Below are 19,786 nucleotides of genomic sequence, written 5' to 3' on the forward strand. Positions count from 1 at the left end.
GTTTTATGAAAAACAAACATTTTGCCGTAAGATTTCGCAATCTTTTGATACGAATTCTCGAAAAGCATTATTTTTCAAAGATTCTCCACTTTGTCTTTGTTGTAAAATTTTTTCGAATATATACCATTCTTTTTCTTCTTCCTTCTTAATATTGTTTCCCTTGAAATTTAGATTTATAAGATACAATATAAGAAATTAATTTTAGATAGAATTTTAATTACCTCGATGAGAACATATAAAAGACCTTTACTTGTATTACCACGTAACATATAATTCTGATAATAGAGACAGTTTATCAATTCTTCTAAAATATTTTTCGTTAAATGATTGTCTAAATGAAAAAGATCTTATTTCAGATTTCTCATTATTCAAAATAAATTATAAATATTTACAGCTTAAATCTAAGTATTGTAATTCCAAGTTTCCAATTGCCATTATTTCTCCATGCATTGGATAACTTTCTTTCCTAAAAGGATGGTATGGTATTTCATCTTCCATTATTGTTTTAAATTTCTGTGAATTAAATATTTAAAAAATAATTAATCTAGATCATGCGTTGTTAAATAGTTCCTATAGATTTCACTTATTACATGCATAAAATCTGAATCTTCAATTAAATTTCCTTCTTCTTTTATTATCATTGAAGAATCTTGAAGAGCTAAAAAAATAATTTATTCTTTTATATATAAAAAGGAAGTTGATAGAAAAATATATCATTTTTACATATATATACATTTTGATATATACATTTTTTAGATCGTCGATTTTGCCGTGTTTTAAACTTATTATTAGCATTTTTTTTTATTGATTCTCCATTTATGCTTTTATCAATTTCTTCCATTTTTTTCTTTTCCATCTATTAAATATTTAATAATTATATGAAAAAAATTATAATACATTTTTTTTTAAAACTATGAAAGAAGTTTAATAAATATTTGATTACCCATTCATCCAACAATGCCAGTTCAGCGAATTTTCGACGACGCAGCTCTACAATTTCTTCATGTTTTAAAGTAATTCTAACTTAATCGATTAAATATATTATTTAATGTTAGATATTAATCAATATGGTATGAATATAGGAATAAATTATAATACATTTTAAATTCCTGTAGTATTAATGATGCTCCTTCATCACATATTCTATTCCCAAGTAAAACTAAGCATTTTAAAGATCTGTAATTGCAAAAAAACTTAGATTTTAATTGTAATTGTAAGTTGTGTTTGATAAATAATAAAATATTTTTGTTTCTTTTACAGATGTTATTTAAATGGATATTGAATAATGAACAACGAACGAAAAGAATAGATTGCGATATAGTACTATCATATTATTATATTTATTATATTATATAATATTTTGATTGCTGCATCAATATTTATATATGTATAATAAAGCAAAATTATAATTACAAGAATAACAATTTTTATAATTGATCATAAACAATTTAACAGCTTAAAAAGGTAAGTAACAGGTAAATATATCATAGATAATTTTTGTCTTTAAAATTGCACTTTCCTTCAAATTATGCATTTTTGATAAAAATATTCTCAATATATTAGAAGTCTGATTGCAAAATTTATGCAATCGGATTTCCCTTAGTGCCATCTCTTCTAGATTTATATTCTTCTGTTACAAAATTCAAAATATGGACAAAACTCCTTCTATTGTCCAAATTTTAATTTCAATCAGAAGCAAATATATTTCAACAAGAGATGGCACATGAAATTTGTAAAAAATTGTTTAATTCAGTTTTGATTAAAATTACAGATAAAATTTTTGGCCTCAAATACGATTTTGTATCAAGAGAATATAAGTTGACAAGAGATAGCTCAAGAAATTTTTTCAAGAATTTTACTTGAAGAAATTAAACACATTTTTATAAATATCTAAGTCAAAATGTAGCTAAATTAATTAATAATTAGAAAATATGTAATTTTAATTGTAAATTATATTCAATAAACATCATTTTTCAATAAATGAATGAGTTCCTTATTTAAAAAACCTTTATTCCTATATTCCTTTTAGTCTTTTATTCCTATATTCCTTCTAGTCCTTTATTCCTATATTCCTTCTAGTCCTTTATTCCTATATTCCTTCTAGTCCTTAGATTTAAGTAAATTATTAAAAAATGATTTTTGAAAACATTGAAGCTTCATAAAAGAAGTATGTAAAAGGTAAGTATTAAGTAAGTATAAGGTAAGTGTAAGGTAAGTATAATTTTGTTAAAAAGTCAAAAAAATCATCAAATTCATGGAATTATTAAAATTCAATCGAATATCAAAATAGAATAAAAGTTTCGGTTTGTTTTCAAACATTAGTCTGTTTATTTACATTTACAATGTTTATTTACATTCTCGGTTTGTTTATTTACATTTTACAATGTTTATTTACAAAATTTTTCGAAAATTTGATGAATTCTGGGCCCGGGAGTTGAAATTTCGGTTTGTTTACAAACATTGGTCTGTTTATTTACATTTTCAATGTTTATTTACATTCTCGGTTTGTTTATTTACATTTTTCAATGTTTATTTACAAAATTTTTCGAAAATTTGATGAATTTCAGGCCTGGGAATTGAAATTTCGGTTTGTTTACAAACTTTGCAATGTTTATTTACATTTTTCAATGTTTATTTACATTCTCGGTTTGTTTATTTACATTTTTCAATGTTTATTTTCATTTTTCAATGTTTATTTACATTCTCGGTTTGTTTATTTACATTTTTCAATGTTTATTTACATTCTAGGTTTGTTTATTTACATTTTCCAATGTTTATTTACATTTTTCAATGTTTATTTTCATTTTTCAATGTTTATTTTCATTTTTCAATGTTTATTTTCATTCTCGGTTTGTTTATTTTCATTTTTCAATGTTTATTTACATTCTCGGTTTGTTTATTTTCATTTTTCAATGTTTATTTACATTCTCGGTTTGTTTATTTACATTTTTCAATGTTTATTTACATTTTTCAATGTTTATTTACATTCTGCAATGTTTATTTACAAAAATTTTCGAAAATTTGATGAATTCTGGGCCCGGGAATTGAAATTTCGGTTTGTTTACAAACTTTGGAATGTTTATTTACATTTTCAATGTTTATTTACATTCTGGGTTTGTTTATTTACATTCTGCAATGTTTATTTACAAAAATTTTCGAAAATTTAAAGAATTCTGGACCTGGGAGTTAAAATTTCGGTTTGTTTATAAACATTGGTCTGTTTATTTACATTTTGCAATGTTTATTTACATTCTGGGTTTGTTTATTTACATTCTGCAATGTTTATTTACAAAAATTTTCGAAAATTTAAAGAATTCTGGACCTGGGAATTAAAATTTCGGTTTGTTTATAAACATTGGTCTGTTTATTTACATTTTCAATGTTTATTTACATTCTCGGTTTGTTTATTTACATTTTGCAATGTTTATATACAAAAATTTTCGAAAATTTTCAAATATTTGTAAAATACTTACCTTTACTTACCTTTATATACTTACCTTATTTTAAAGATGATTGTTTAGCATTTTTTTTAACATTTTTTTAAACATTTTACTTAAATCTAATTATAAAATATAATATATTTACCTGTTTTATACTTATCTTATAAACATGACTTTTCAGCATAGAATAAAAAGTTTTGGCCAAAAATTCGATTTTTTAACAGGAGAATATAAGTTGATAGGAGGTCGATCAAGATTTTCAACAATTCTTGGAAATGATGTCAAAAAATTGGAAAATTTTAGGAATTTTGGGAAAATAAATAAAAACTACGGTTTGTTCACAAAAATTAGTGACTTTATTTATATTGTATATTTTTTACATTTTTTACATTTATATTTACATTTATATTTATTTACATTTTTAATATCGACTTACAAAAATATTCGATAGTTTTAAAAAATTATTTGTAAAATACTTCTGCTTGCCTTGATACTTGCTTCCATTTTGAAGATGATTTTCCTGCAACAAAAAATTTTTTAAACATTTTATTCAAATCTAATAATTATAGAATATAATACTTACCTATTTTATACTTATTCCTTATACTTACTACTTAAAAAATGTATCTTTTAAAAAGTATTAAGATATATATAGCAAAAAACTTATAGTTTAAAAAATAATTAAATTTAATTAAATATCTTTTAAACTAATGGTTTTTCACCATAAATGGTCCTATACATTTTTATAGAGAATGTCAAGATGCATCGACTAGTGTATTAAAAAGTATATAATGCTATTTAAAAGAACAAAGTTGGACTCGATAAGTTTTTTATGAGTTCATTTATAAAAAAATTGGGGACACCAAAAGATAGCCCTTTCAAAATCATTCAACTTTTGTTCCAAGCATTTTTTAATATTATGAAGAATAAACGAGATATTCAGTGAAAAAGATTAATATCGAAATTCCTTGATGGAAGAAAAATTTTTGTCCAAAAATTCGATTTTGTATTAGGAGAACATGATATGATAGGAGGTCGATCGAAGAATTTTTCCAAGAAATGACGTCAAATTCTCGGAATCTCTAAATTTTTTGGAAATGACGTCAAATTTTTGGAAATTTCCAAATGAATGAATGAAACTTTTAGCCAGAAATTCGATTTTGTATTAGGAGAACATAACTTAAAAGGAGTTTTTTTTACAATTATCATATACGTACCGTATTTTTTGACCATTTTTCTTAACGTTACCATTTTTTTTTCACAATTTAAATAAATTTAGATGAAAGCTGTCATTTAGTCCGTTTCTTATCATTTTTTTTTAATTTTTGAAGAATTCAAGACTTCACTGAGCACTGCATTTTTATTATTTGAAATATCTCGATTGTTTTCAATAACCCATACGTAATATATTATACTGGGTATGTAGTATTATCTGATGTATCATGCTTGTTGTTGGAAATATTAAAAAATGTTTCAAATAAAAGTTAAAGGATTTCGAGGGGGGTACATCCTGCTATTATTTATTTTTTTATATATAGAAGCGTAAAGGATTTATTGGAGTGAATATTGCTTTTTCAAATAGAAGTATACACTTTTTAATACACTAGCCGATGCATCCTGGCATTCTTTATAAAAAAGTATTAAGACATATATAGCAAAAAACTTATAGTTTAAAAAATAATTAAATTTAATTAAATATCTTTTAAACTAATAGTTTTTCACCATAAATGGTCCTATACATTTTTATAGAGAATGTCAAGATGCATCGATTAGTGCATTAAAAAGTATATAATGCTATTTAAAAGAACAAAATTGGACTCGATAAGTTTTTTATGAGTTCATTTATAAAAAAATTGGGGGCACCAAAAGATAGCCCTTTCAAAATCATTTAACTTTTGTTCCAAGCATTTTTTGATATTATGAAGAATAAACGAGATATTCAGCGAAAAAGATTAATATCGAAATTCCTTGATGGAAGAAAAATTTTTGTCCAAAAATTCGATTTTGTATTAGGAGAACATGATATGATAGGAGATCGATCGAAAAATTTTTCCAGGAATTTTGTTAATTCTTGGAAATGACATCAAAATTTTTTAAAATAGGATTTCTTAGAATTTCTAAACACATATTAAACATATTATGATAAATTATATCAAGATATAACTTAATCAATTAATAATTAGAAAATGTGTAATATTAATTGTAAATTATGTTTAATAAATATTATGTTTCAATAAATGAATGGGTTTTTTATTTAAAAAATTTTTTCCTTCCTATTTCTTCCTACATTCTTTCTAATCCTTTAGATTTAAGTAAATTATTAAAAAATGATTTCTGAAAATATTAAAACTTCATAAGTATGTAAAAAGTAAGTATAAGATATGTATTGTTTTCTTTTTTAATTATAGTTTTCTGTTAAAAAATGGAAAATTTAAATAAATTTTATTAAAAGAATGTAAACTGAATAGAAATGGCTCGAGAAATGATTGTTAAAAGCAGGATAAGGTAGAATAAGAATTGATTGTAATTGCTATCTTTTGATTTGTAAAAAAGAACTAAGGTAAGTAAGAATCGACTGTTATTGCCATCTTTTGACTGGCATTACAAGATAAGATAGAGCAAGAATTGACTTTTACTGTCATCTCTTCATTGCTAAAAACAATATAAGATAGTTTAACAATTGACTGTTATTGCCATCTCTTGATTAAAAACAAATAAGATAAAGTAAAAATTGAATATTAACGTCATTTCTTTTTTGAGAAATATTTTTGATATTAAGAAATGATATTGATGGTTAATTTTTATTCTATTTCTATTCTTTTTCTAATATTTATTATATATGTTTTATATGTGATATTCTATAGAAGTTTATTTTTTACATATATAAAAAGATATATCTATATTTTTAATATATGAAATTTTTCTATATATTTTATACATAAAGATATATACTTTATACATAAATTTACTTTTTTTCTAATATATTTTTTATCATGAAATTTTTGTAAAGAATTATCATTAAAGATTGTGAAAAAGAGGAATGCTGGGACGAAATGTGGAAATGTGAAATAACTATAAATATATGTACAAATATATATAAAATATATAAAATATATAATGTATATAAAATATATAATGTTGATGAATTTACCTGTTTGTTCGAAGCATATTTCCTATATGACCTGCTCCATTTCTCGTTATATGATTATGTGCCAAATTTAAAATAGTTAATTTAGGATTATCCGGAGGATCATGGTATTCTAATTCTTTTGCAATTTTCTTTATTCCATTATCAGTTATTTCACAAAGTCTCAAAGACAGATACTTCAAACTAAATATTTTATCTATTAAATTATTTATTAAAACGATCTTACGCGTAACTTTATTACTGACCTACCTTCCTCCAGGTGTGCAGAGCAAATGATAATTTTCTTGCGTATTCGGATTCATATCTAAATTTAAATCCTTGATGCATTTTATATTCATTATCATTTCCGCAATTTGCATGATACCGAATGCGTTTATTTTACAGTTTGGTAATCTTGGAAGATATTAGATCACGATAAAAATGTTTATTTTTTTTTTAAGCAACGAAAAAGAAGTTGATCATTTGATTTACTTTAATACTGTGATGGTATTATACTTTTGCATCGTAGAATTCAGTGCATCTAATATACAGATCGATATCTCGCGCCGTATGGCAAAAAAAAAAAAAAAAATTAGATCAAATGATACTGATGATATTATCATAATATTATTAATAAGAAATTTTTATAAGATACTTATCTTTGCTTTCAATTTTTATCGGAGATACGAATTTCTTGTTCGTATACGTTAAATGAAATATAGGAGATTCATCATCTTCGATTCTTAAAATAAAAATTCTCAATCAAAATTATTGATAAATTTCGAATCATTTAGAAATGATTACTTCTCCGAAATTGTTGATATGCTGGATATACGATAATCCATGTTTTTCTGAAATTTGAACGAAATTTTTTTGTTTAAAAAAATATAATTTCCTTTAGAAAACTGATTAAGAAAACTCACTACAACTCTTGGCAAGGGATAAACGTTATATTCATCTGCATACTTCAAAAATTCAGAAGTAAAATTTTCGTTCAAATTCTTCATTGTATCACCTAAATTAGATTAAATCGTATCTCGTATCACTCGTTTTCACTAAGAAAATAATATTCAAAAGAATATTACCTCCTATCGATGATATTTTATCTCTAGCCGAAACAGCGTATTTGCTTTTCCTATCTACCATGATTTTCCTTCATAAAATTCTCCCTTTGACAACTTTAATCCGCGAGGTTAAAACGAATTGTCACAATCTATCGATCAATTGAACATCGAATTTAATTCTTAAATAATAATTCTTAAGTAATTTATTCCTACTCCTTCGAAAAAATTATTTTATTTTAATACATTGGGATATGTGTAGCACAAATGTTTATTCTTATTCTTCGAAACGATAGAAGCAACGAAACCTAATACCAGCGATAAATCCATAAATGCTGGCGCCTCTAAGGAATACCCTCTCTCGTAAACCATCCACCCCATGGTGGTTGTAATCCGAAGCCGAAAGAACAACATCATCCCCAGTTGAATGAAACGAGGAAAAGCTTATGGAAAATGGAAAGTATCGATCGATTTCTAGGCTACGTAATGGAGAGGGATTCTGACATCATGCTCAATAGTTTGCATCAGGATTTTATTGGGATTAGGTTCGAGGTTTTAATTAAAATGACTATCGTGGAATATACTTTATTACGTTCACGATATTTTTACCATTGTTATTAATTAAATTTTCCATTGTAATTTAATTAAATTACAAGTCAATGAGATAATAATTTTTTTTCGTAATTTAAGAAAATTTACTCTTACTTTCTTCTTCTTTTTCTTTTTTTTCTTCTTCTTCTTCTTCTTGTTTATCAACACCTCGTTTATTACTATAACTTTCGCGCTATCCTTCCACCTTTTCACGTTACAACCAATTATCGGTAATCGACAAAAACTTAGCATCGAGATTCAACCACGTCTCGTCATCAAGTCTTCCGTCCACGTTCGCCACGCGTTATAGCGGTGATCTCGAGCGGTTATAGCTTCAGTTCAGCTCGGCGCTTTGACCGCGCAGCGTCGCGTGTAGCGAAGCGGATCGTCGAGCGCGCTTTGCCTTTTGACAGGAGAAAACGCTCTCTCCCGACCGTGCCCCGATATTTGGCCACGAATAATTTGAAATTTGCCAATCAAAAAACGAAGTTATTCCATAAAATACTCGGACGAGTGGAAAACGGATTCTCGCTATTTCGTGGTTTCTTTTGCGTTGCACGAGGAAAACACGAGGTGGGTGAAAAATTTATTTTCGAATCGTTCGCGTGCCTTTTCTTCTTCTTTTTTTTTTTTTTCGTTCGTTCGATAACGACGCAGAGAGAGAGAGAGAGAGAGAGAGAGAGAGAGAGAGAGAGAGAGAGAATAGAAGGCGAGTAAGTCAAAAGTGGATGGGTATACGTGTCCCCTTCGATGATCGAATATTTATTTCCTTCTGCTCTCCGGTGGAGAGCAGAATTATCGGGAGAGGCGAACAATAGAACGAGCAGTCCTTTGCGATGCAAAACAGGCAACCCCATTGATAGCCGGATCTCGAATGACACACGCGATCCTTTAATGCCCGATGCAATTGACTTTGCTTTGAGCGCGAAACGCTTTCGAGCTTGGCCTTGGTGCAAATACTTCGAAATCGTCCCTCGAAAAAAAGATTCGATAGATTTCAAATCTTTGGAAATTCGACGATTCAGCATTCGTAAAAATTGTTCGCCCATGTTTCTTCCAACGAACGAAATTTCAACGAACTTCGATTCTCGGCCGGAAGCCGCGGAGGAGGATCGTTTCTTGAAAGAAGAATTACTCTTCCCCCTCGAATTTTACGCGAGAAAATTCGCGGTGGTAAAATCGTCGACTTTTCCCTCCTTCTCTCTTTTTTCCCGCCGCACACGTTGGTGAACCAACGCGCGCCAATTGCATTAATTTACGACTGTTTACATCACCGGGGCATTGGGGTGTGCCACCAAAAAGCCACCACCACCACCACCGCCACCCAATGAATTATGCATTTCGCGGGATGGTTTCGACTCTCTTTCTTCTCCCTTTCGCTCGATCACAATCAACAAGAAAGAACGCAAGAAACGCCCGCACACGGCACAACTTTCGCTTCGCGACACCACGAAATCGTTCATCCTATATCCGTTTTACAAAGGAACTCCAAGCAAATTCGAGACTTTATATATATATATATATCTTTTTAATACGTTTCTAACTCTCTCTCTCTCTCTCGCTCTCTTGAATTTATTTTGAACCACGATAGACCATGGTTAAATTGGAACGAATTACGTTTAAACGAAAGCGACAGCAGAACGATTAATTAATTTATTTCGCTGGGACGTTCCTTTTTTTTTCCCCCTGTCTGCTCCCCGTTTCGCGACTTCTTCTTTTAAATCAACGAGACAGCAGGAAAAAACGCGTGAAACGAGATAGTAAGAGGAGTCGCGTAATCAAACGCGTACTAATCCGCATAATCTTTCCGCAAAATTGCGGAATTCTTCGAATTCTCTTCTCTTTCCTCTCTTTTCCTCGGCGAGAGAGAGGGAGAGAGAGAGAGGAAAAAGAAGAAAAAAATTGTCACGAATTTCGTTTCGTTCGTTGGTATTTCGCTCACGATTAAAAAACTCGGCGACGCCCCCACCATCTCCGTCGAGTGTACCCGGTCCGCGAGGCCGTAAACCTCGAAACTCGAAGATCTGGTTACGATCTGGTAAACCACGACGATTCTGGCCCATGCCACGACCGTGTATCCCCAACCGTGGTGCGAACGCCTATGACAGTTATTACGTGGCGAACGAACGCGGTCCGCCAAGGTATTTCTACGATGTAATAACGCCTCCTCCGAGGCGGGGACACGCTCTCTCGCGAAAACGCTCTCCCTCGCTCGCCTTTCGCCTCCACTTGATAAAACGTTCAATTTTATCGCGAATCGGGAGAGAAGATAGAACCCCCCCCTTCGTTTGCCTCGCCTCGTATTTACAAAATCTTCCATCTCGAGAACTAAAAAAAAAAAAGAAAAAAAAATACTAGGATATTTGATCGAAGAGTTGACAAATTTTGAGTTAAAATTGTACGTACCTTAAACCTGATTGGAATCACGTAACGCGTTCTTAATTGTTCCCGACGATTTTTCAATCGTAATTTTTAAAAAAGAGAAGGAAAAAAGAGAGAGATTCACGGGGAAAAAATTCTCTCTACAACACCGTTTTCCAATACAATACGATTTCACGTACGATATCGGAATCTATTATTGAACTGTCGTTAAAGAAAACTACATTCCTCGGTTAATTATTAATCACAGGAAATTAGAAAGCGAGGAGGGAGTGTCAAGTCGCGGAAAAAGTTGTATCGAATATTATTGTTGGAGAATTGTTGGGAGAGGCTCGAGGGGAAGGGGGCTCGTTACCGAATCCGTCTTCCCTGTCACGATATGAATCGTAGGACAAATATGGTCGAAGGTATAAAGTATGCTCGGCGTATAAACCGTGGTCTAGCCATTAAAGTTTCCCAATAAGGAGGAGGGTTTTACGCACGCACGTTAAAGAACACAGAACGAGCCGGCCGGCCAGACAGAATCGAGGCTCCTCCTCGCGTGGGAAGCGATAGTATTTCGATATCACCCTCGCGAGCCTCGTGTGGACACGCGTGTCCCGACAACGCTTGTACGTACGTATGCGCGCTTATTCGAGCCGGCTTCTGTGTGTACACAGAGGAGAGATGCGTCATCAATATGTAGAGGAGAGGGAGACACACGATTCCGTCCAACGTATACGCGTCTTTAAAACGCGCGGCTCGAAAATTGCGTTTCACGCGCCTACCAATAGTCTTTTTCCAGACGACTTGTTCCGACGAGAGTAACGCGTATAGAATATCGGAAGGCGTTGGAGATTCGAAGATTTCTTTCGAAATAAATTTGTACGTACGAAAGTACTTTCGAATATATTATTATTATTCCATTATTATTTCACTATTCTGAAAACTCGATGACTTCAATAACGAATAAAATAACGAAACGATGGTATTTATTTTCATTCGTTAAAATTCTTCTCCGATATTTTTCCAAAGATCTTCCACTCGATTTTCGATCTTTCCCCTGTAATGGAAATAGAGCGACGAGACGAGAGAGAGACTAATTGCAAACGCTACCCTTGCATCTCTTTGCACACGCTTCAAAGCGTGAATCGAATCGCGTCTTCGTACGCGAGCTCGCTTTGAACTGGCAGGCTTGACTACATTACGGCCACGCTCGCCTGTAAATTCACCTCTTCTTGCTTTTTCTTCTTCTTTTTCTTTTTTTCCCCTTCTCTCCCCCTCGAGAGGAGGAGGCCTCTCCTCCGGCTGCTTTTTCCCCCAGTACGTAGTACCTAACGGAGGAATGCGGGCGACTCGTGTACGGGAGGAGAGGAGATGCACGAACAAAAGGGAGTTGCCCAATTTCTTCGCGGGCAGACAGAGGAACGTGTCTCGATCTCAAACTGGGTCGCGCGCGAATCAAATTCCATTAAATAACGACATTAATTAACGCATAATTAACGCTCTTCCATTAGATCCCCCTCTCCTTCCCCTTAATTGATAAATCGATAATAATCTCGTTGAAACAATTTTTGAGACGATCGTTTGACCCACGATAAATCATGAATTCGTGAATTTCGTTCGTTCGATGCACGCGGTGTCGTAGGTGGAATATTTTTTTTGAATAATCGTTCCATTGTTACGTAGACGGAGACGAACGGGCAGAGGGGAGCGGAGGGTTCAAGAAATAAACGAAGGTGTAGCAAAAGAGGGGGAGGGAAACTATAGCTGGTGTCTATAGCTGGAAAACAGCTGGTCCGGAAATTTCTGTGCCTTTTAAACCCGCTAACTGCGCCATACTCTCTGTGTGGTCTGACTAACACGACTACGTCACTGCACTACTTATATTATCGTAAACAGTGGCCACACGTGACTCATTGCACGTGCCAATTTTAAAATAAGCGCAATAATTGAGAGCCCCCTGTCACTTTCGAGAGGAGAGGCGAACGAATCTCGACGACGAATTTGTTCCAAGATTTCGTTCCAAGATTTCGTTCCAAGATTCACGATGGAAAGGGAAGAAACTGAAAGTGATAAGGGGGATGAGGATCCATTGCGCTATTCGTAGTGATGGGAACGTGCAACTCGTTCGAAAAGCGGATGCACGATGCATCCCAATGTTGGCTTGGTACCGGCGCGAGCAACATTGTTGCCGGTTTCTACCGAGAAAAACGAGAGGCCTCGCGGCGATCTCGACGATCTTACGAATGGACGATTCGTAATCGGTCGTTAACGCTCCTGTTTTTCCAAGGAAATCAGAAGGCGAGGGTACAACGACTTCTCGAAGCGAGGCGAGAGAAAGGATTCGACGCCCGTCCTCCCAAGTCTATTTATACGTTTACCTGATAAGAATTTTTCGAGATTTGGAGTGGGAATCGGTGGTGTTTATCGCGCGATTCGTTTAGATTTATCAAGCTGCTGCACGGGTTCGTAGCACTTTGCGCGGACGGGTTTATCGCGATCTTCAGGAAATGCCCACTTGCAACTTCCAGCGTTGCGAGATGCCATTATCGCTGCGACTATTGCAATTAAATTCGACGCGGTCACTTGAGCTTCGAGATGCGCTCGAGAGAGAGAGAAATCGTTCCAACCGCAACTCGATCTAAGAGTTTCCTCGTTATCAATTTTCATCAGAGGAATATATGAACGTCGTAGATATAACCTTCCTTTCTCCGCGCGTGTAACGATATAAATAATAGAATGGAAAAGGGGTGGGAATTATCCGATCTATCAATTCACGAATCGGAGCGACGCGAAGAAACTTCGAATTCGTATTCGGCCGGCGGAAGACAAACGGAAGGAAGCGTTGGTTGGAAAGTAAGCCGGCAAGATCGAGCATCGTCGTGAAATTTCGTCGTGCAATTCATTCGTCATTTTCCGCGCGCGTGTTCCCTCCTCGTGGCGCATTAAAATTCCAGAACGTAGCCATAGGCCGGGCGCGTATGCCAACGACTGCTTTCGCGGCAAGCGTGTGCGCCGCGTACGCAGTCCCATTTGTACCAACACGTATCCAGAAATCAATTTATATTTATGATGTATCGGGGCTCGATGACACAGCGACTGGCTATGCTGGTCTCGAAGCCAGCCCGGGGGGGGCTGGCAGGAACAAAATGGTGGAGGAGTAAGAAGGAAGGAAGGGAGGAAGGGAGAAAAGAAATGGGAAAGATAGAAGGAAAAATAGAAGCGTGTACAACTTCTTTATCCCGTGGCCAACATTCTGAACGAACATCTTCCGCGTGTCTCGAGCGCGCCGGCAAGTTAATGGAAACTGGAGAGGTCGAAGGAGAGGAGGAACGAAGATCCCTTTCACAATGGGAGATCCCGTTTGGTATTTTAATCTCCAATTTATTCAAATTTCCAACAACGTGTGACGAGAGAACGAATCGTGATGGAGATGGAATTGTACGGAATGAATAAAAGTTCCGGAAGAATTCTAGGTATCGATATCCAGAGGGAGAAGGAGGGAAAGAAGAGAGCAGATAAGAGAGAGAGAGAGACGTGGTCGGAGCGCGCGATTATCTTAATTGCCGGGCCTAGCTAGATGCGCTGGAAATCACCGTTAAGCTTGCTCGTCTTGCTCGTGGTACCTTAATTATCCCCGCGGCCGTTCCACTGGGAAGGCGCCTAACCATCCAACTGTTATCACGAGTCTGTTGTAAACAGGATTTCGCCTCGGAAGTAATAGAGTCGTGCACTTCCTGCTGATCGATCGACGCGATCGTTGATCTTTAACCCTTCTATATTCGGCTCCGTATGAAACGACGTAACGAGCATCCGCGAACGGAAAAAGTTTCTCGAGACGAATGAGTGAAAATGGTGCGAACGTTTCTCTTCGATCGAATTCGAAAAAAAACAAAAAAAAGGAAAGAGGAGAGAATATGTGGCGAGAATTGTGGAATTTGAAAAGGAGGAGAACGTTTCAAGATTAATTTGGCTCGTTGGAAAGCACATCGATGAAAAGCAATTGCGATACCGCTTGCAACACCTCCCACGTTTTTTTTTATAAAGGATACATCCGAGATGGAATGCCGCAACCCCTTTCGAAAGAGATTCATGGAGATAGGCGTGGCTGTTCCAGGAACGCAAATCGTTCTACGAAACTGTAAATCTGCCCGTCGAACAAAAGGGGATTCAGCCTGGTAAACCTCTATCGACGAGGCCCCGAATTAAAAATGAGTTAAATGGGAAAAAGAAACGGGTTTATGAAACCCGTACTCGACGAAGAATACTCCTCGTTTCTCGTTCTCGTCGAGAAACGACAAATTACTAAATCACAATTACAAACGATGTACAGAATATTTATACTAGGTTGTGCAACTTACGAGGGAGAGGTTCGAGGAATCGTTTTTCCGAAATATTTAATCGGCCACGATCAGGCTGAAATCACGATAAATTACCGTCGGATAAAATCGACGGTGTGCACGCCACGAGGAGGCAGGTAAAAGAAAAAGGGGAAACGAGGAGGAGGAGGAGGAGGAGGAGGAATGGAAGAGGAGGAGGAACAAGTAGAAGAAGAAGAAGAAGAAGAAGAAAGTGAGCATGGGAGGATCTCTGGATAGAAAGAGGGAACGAAAATAAGAGAGAGAGAAAGAGAGAGAGAGACTGGAGGAGTAAGGGAGCACCTGTCCAACAGCTGCCTTGCAGATGGTCTGCATCGTTGCTAGATTATGCAACGATGGTAAGTGTCTCGTGTTTCTGTAATCGAACGCCGATTGTTTTAAATTTTGTCAACATTTTGTCCAATCTTGCCAACGTCTTCACTTCGATCCATTTCTTTTTTTTTTTCCACGCTCTTTTCGAGTTTCGAAACGAAGGAGGAGTTAAAGGAAAGGGATACCCGTTCAAGATTAAAAACGATTAAAACGTGCGAAGATGACGAGGAAGAGGATTCGTATTTTCGTGTAGCGTGTAGATTGGGGAGGGGGCGGCGGCGACGGCGGCGGAAACGTGTGATTTGAATTTACGAGCGTGGAATTCGCACTGGCCGTCGACTTACGCCTTTCTGATAACGAGTTGCCGGACAGAGGACCCATTGCTCGATGACTAATGGTCGAAGCCTCTCCAGTGGCCACACGAGAGAGGAAAGGAAAGATGTATGCATTCCTTTGATGCGAGAGGAAGAGATTTCAGGAACATCGCGAAAATCTCCTTCTTCTGTACCACTTCTCCCTTGTCTCCCCTTCACCTTGATTCCAATCCTCCGTTCCATCGGAAATTCCATCGGATTTTAACTTCGACGACGATTTTAAATCCGTGTAGAATTTCGTTCCACTTAGCTTGGAAGCCTTATTACTCCGCTGTTTTCCAACGAATTAAACATCGAAAATTAATTCAGCAAGGAGGGGACTTCAGTGGCGAGACAATGGGCCCCTGCTGCACTCTACAACCAACAAGGCGTGGCACGGACACCAACAATGAACGCGACGATTAAAATGGGCAAAAAAAAAAAAAAAAAAAAAACGACAGAGTCTGTCCGTCGAATGGTAGTCGGCCTACGTGCGAGCTCTTATCTCGTCCGTTCTTCTTCGAACGGATAACACGAATCGCGATTTATCGATATCACGTGTCGCCAAACATTTTCACGAGACACTTGATCGTGAAATAAAAGAAAAGAAAAAGAAAGGATTGCACGAATGCCGAATGTGTTTCTTTTTAGAAGAGCGACAGATGTTCGATGTCGAAACCAAGCTTGCTCGAATGGAATAGCGAAGAAGTTTCTACGTACGTGAATCAACGCTTCCGGTGTTTGGGGATTCGTTAAATCCAACGCGAACTCGACGGAGACAGTATAAATACAAACAGCGATTAAGAGGCGATCCTAAGTAAACTCGGCCCTTCAAGTGGTTCCCGAGGAGGTCGCGAGCAAGAAATGACAAAAATAAGAGCGGCAGATGTACAGCGTGAACGAATTTAATTAAACATCGCCCCTCCCTCCATGCTCGCCACTACCGAGGGCGATGCGATGCGATCATTGGCGTTGTCTATTCCATTTTAATATTTTTCTTCGCGTCTTTTCCCCGCTTTGTCTCCTCTTTTATTTTCAAATATTTATACCAAATTTTCTTTCTTTCCCATTTACTTCGAGTATTTAATAGAGGTATAGAGAATAAAAAAAACTTCTCTCGCACTCGTTCTTTTCTATTCTGGATAAAAGAGAACAGAGAAGAGTTCCAGAATCCGTTCCATCCGTTTTCCATCCGATACGATTCGCCGGCTCGCGGCGTACATCAAAGAGGATCGCTCGTCCGACGCGCGATGAACGAACGGACGAAAACGATTAAGATTGCGGGTTTTTAAGAGAGGAGAATCGAAAATCTCGATTGGGGAGGGGGAAGACTACGCGCGCTCCAAGGGCCACCGCCCGATAAATCATCTCACGGATCCCAAACCTACGTCGATCTAAAGTTAGAAAGCGAAATAGGTCAGTTTTGAGGGAGGGGCAGATTGTTTCCGATCGATCTCTCTCCGTTTCCCGACCAAAGATTCTTGGTTGAATGGAACATTGAATAGAAGATTGGAAATTTCTGAGAATACTACAATAACACGGTTAGTCAATATTGACTACCGATGTATATCTATTGGCAATAAATTTCGAATCGTATATATAAATACGCTCCGAGAGATCTTCCTTCTCTATCCTCCTCTAGTTCGATCTACAAACCACTTCGATTCGAATCGTCGCGAACTCGCTAGTTTTACGAGCGAACCGAAGAAAAGGATGCTTTGTTGGCGGGCACGAGTTTACGATTCTCACAAAATCAGAATAAAAAATCGAAACCGGTAAGGGGAAAAAAGGGAGGAGGAGGAGGGGGAGGTGCGCGGTCAAGCTTACGACTTTACTTTTAATGCGGGTCTGTTCGTTGGTTCGCGGGAAAGGGGACCGTACGTAACGTTTCCCCGAAATATATGTGAGCGGCATTTATTCTCGCGCAGTTGCCCGAAACTCCGCACTCTCGTCGATTCGTTGACCCCTCGAGCCGACTGAATCACGATAAGGGTGTCCACCGGTCGCACGAGTCATCTTTTCCAATTAGCCTCTCCACCGAAGAAATGCGTACGATCGAGCTTGGGGGACGCCACAGTGGCGATCACCGTGGATTTCGATCGAATTTCAAAGAATTAATATCCATGGAATGGAAATGTTTTACAGTGGGAGATTCGGAGCTCGAAGGATGGCATAGGCGGCATACAATTGAACGGCAGCAATGTGCTATGTGATAGTCACTGGTCGTAGTTTGCTGTGGACGTTGCTGTCCCTGGTGGCGTTAATGGCCGTTTTATCGGGCCTCATCACTCCAAAATGGCTGATTGGACCGCAGATGAAAGACACGAGTAACTATTTTCTCTTCTATTCTTTCCTCCTATCGATTATCGTGCGATCCAAACAACTTACACTTAACGGAATGTAATCGAAAGTAGACTTGAACTTTAATGAGATTCCACTCTTTTTCCTTGGTTTTTTGCATAATTCGTTCAAAACTTTTAACGAAAAAGTTATATAGAAGAATAGCTTTTTATTTTACTTTACTTTTCTTTCTTTTTTCAATTATCAGAGAATGGATCAGAGTCCTACGTACCGACAGTTGGAATTTTCAATCGTTGCATCAGGCTGCACGGGAAGAAGACTCATTGCGCGAATTTTAACTTGGACGGCTTCGCCACGGATTCCAGTGTATTTCCAGGCTGTTGGAAAGCCTCGTACTTCTTCTTGTCTTTTGGCTTGGCGATTATGGCGATGACGGTGTTGGCAGCTTTGGTTGGCTGCTGTATGCAGAGCATCGGCAGAAAAAGCATCTTCAATTTGGCTGGTGTGGCGCAAGTCATCGCTGGTAATAAATATTCCAATATTGTAACACTTCGATGTAATGCACGCTTCATAATTTTTTTTCGATCCATCGATAATTCTACTTATCCTTTTGCCATCAGGGATATTCTATCTGTTGGGAATGATTTTGTATCCAGCCGGTTGGGGCGCAGAAAGGGTTCAGAGGATCTGTGGACCGGAAGCCGATGCTTTCTACCTAGCTGAATGCTCCTTAGGTAGGTAGAAATTTAAAATGAGAAACGAACAAAGATGAACGGGAAGCTTCTTCTACTTTATCTGGCCCCCCTATCGCTGAGTGAAAAAAAGAAAAAAAAAAAAAAGAAGGGCTGAAAAGAAATGTTTTATCTTCCAGGTTGGGCTTTTTATAGTGCCGTGATAGGGGTCGGGTTGACGTTTATTTGCGCAGTAATCAGTGGCCAAGCGGAAAAGTCCACAGCCAGCGACAAAGTTCAAGACAAGATGAACGAGGGGAAAACTTTGATTTGTCTCGCGTGAAACGAGAAAAACTGGGGAATTGTATATCATCTGATCGATGCCTTTTTTTGGAACATCCGCATCACGGATTTTCTGTGCCGGAAAAGTGATGAAGGAAAATGCCAAATAATATTATAATTTCTCCCTCTTGGATCCGTTGGATGAAAGAACGAAAGGAGAGAGAGAGAGAGAAAAAAAAGAGGAAATTTATCGCGGGACCAAATTGAGATTTATCGAGGATCAAGGTCGGTGATTCTTCTTCTTCTTCACGGAGTGAAATTAAATTTTTGCTCGGACGGGGAGCATTACTTATATCCCAAAAATGAATCTATTCTGTGCCAATTAAATTCTTCCCCAGGTTTTCTATCGAAATATAGCGTTGTAGTTGTGTTTCACGATAAGTACGATCGAACGTACTTTTCTTTTTTTTTTTTTTTTTTTTTTTTTTTTTATACTACAATTTTTATACAAAATAAATGTACATGATACGGATATTCGTAGGAGATAAGAGAAAATTATGTATTATACAAGGAAGAAATAAATGAAGGATATACTGTTGAAAAATTCGTTTCTTCTTCGTCGTGTCTTTAAATTAGAAAGAAATATATTTTTTTCCTATCATTTTTTATTAATTCATTGAGAACAAGTGTATGGTCAGCTTACTATTATCTAATAATAAATAATTCGTGTAAAAAAAAGAGAAAGGGAAACGTTCGACGGTCGATGCGACATCGAATCTCTTCGAACGATATATTAAAAGAAAAAAAAAAAAAAAAAAAAAAAAAAAACTTGCGTTTCCGGAATAATTGTTCGACTTCTTATATGAAATAAAAACGCAGGACACTCTTTCTCCATAAAGAAACCATAG

At 35.8% G+C, this 19,786-nt stretch overlaps 2 protein-coding genes across 2 annotated transcripts; one reads left to right on the forward strand and one right to left on the reverse strand.

Moving 5' to 3' along the window:
* Window positions 1–378: 378 nt before the first annotated feature.
* LOC122714334 (leucine-rich repeat-containing protein 71-like) lies at window positions 379–6,932 on the reverse strand. Its single transcript, XM_043935593.1, has 7 exons — window positions 6,838–6,932; window positions 6,592–6,771; window positions 1,099–1,176; window positions 944–1,019; window positions 748–856; window positions 591–658; window positions 379–513 (listed from the first exon to the last, which is right to left on the reverse strand). Exons 1-7 carry the CDS (start codon window positions 6,930–6,932, stop codon window positions 379–381), a joined length of 741 nt encoding a protein of 246 aa, XP_043791528.1.
* A 1,501-nt stretch (window positions 6,933–8,433) lies between these two features.
* Window positions 8,434–19,426, forward strand: LOC122714354 (LHFPL tetraspan subfamily member 2 protein). Its single transcript, XM_043935622.1, has 5 exons — window positions 8,434–8,792; window positions 17,770–17,951; window positions 18,173–18,448; window positions 18,546–18,659; window positions 18,797–19,426. The coding sequence occupies exons 2-5, from the start codon at window positions 17,825–17,827 to the stop codon at window positions 18,937–18,939; spliced, it is 660 nt and encodes a 219-aa protein (XP_043791557.1). The 5' UTR covers window positions 8,434–8,792; window positions 17,770–17,824; the 3' UTR covers window positions 18,940–19,426.
* Window positions 19,427–19,786: the final 360 nt, after the last annotated feature.

Source organism: Apis laboriosa, unplaced genomic scaffold, assembly GCF_014066325.1.
Source record: "Apis laboriosa isolate Shangri-la unplaced genomic scaffold, ASM1406632v1 scaffold29_cov151, whole genome shotgun sequence".
NCBI classification, from domain to species: Eukaryota; Metazoa; Arthropoda; class Insecta; order Hymenoptera; family Apidae; genus Apis; species Apis laboriosa.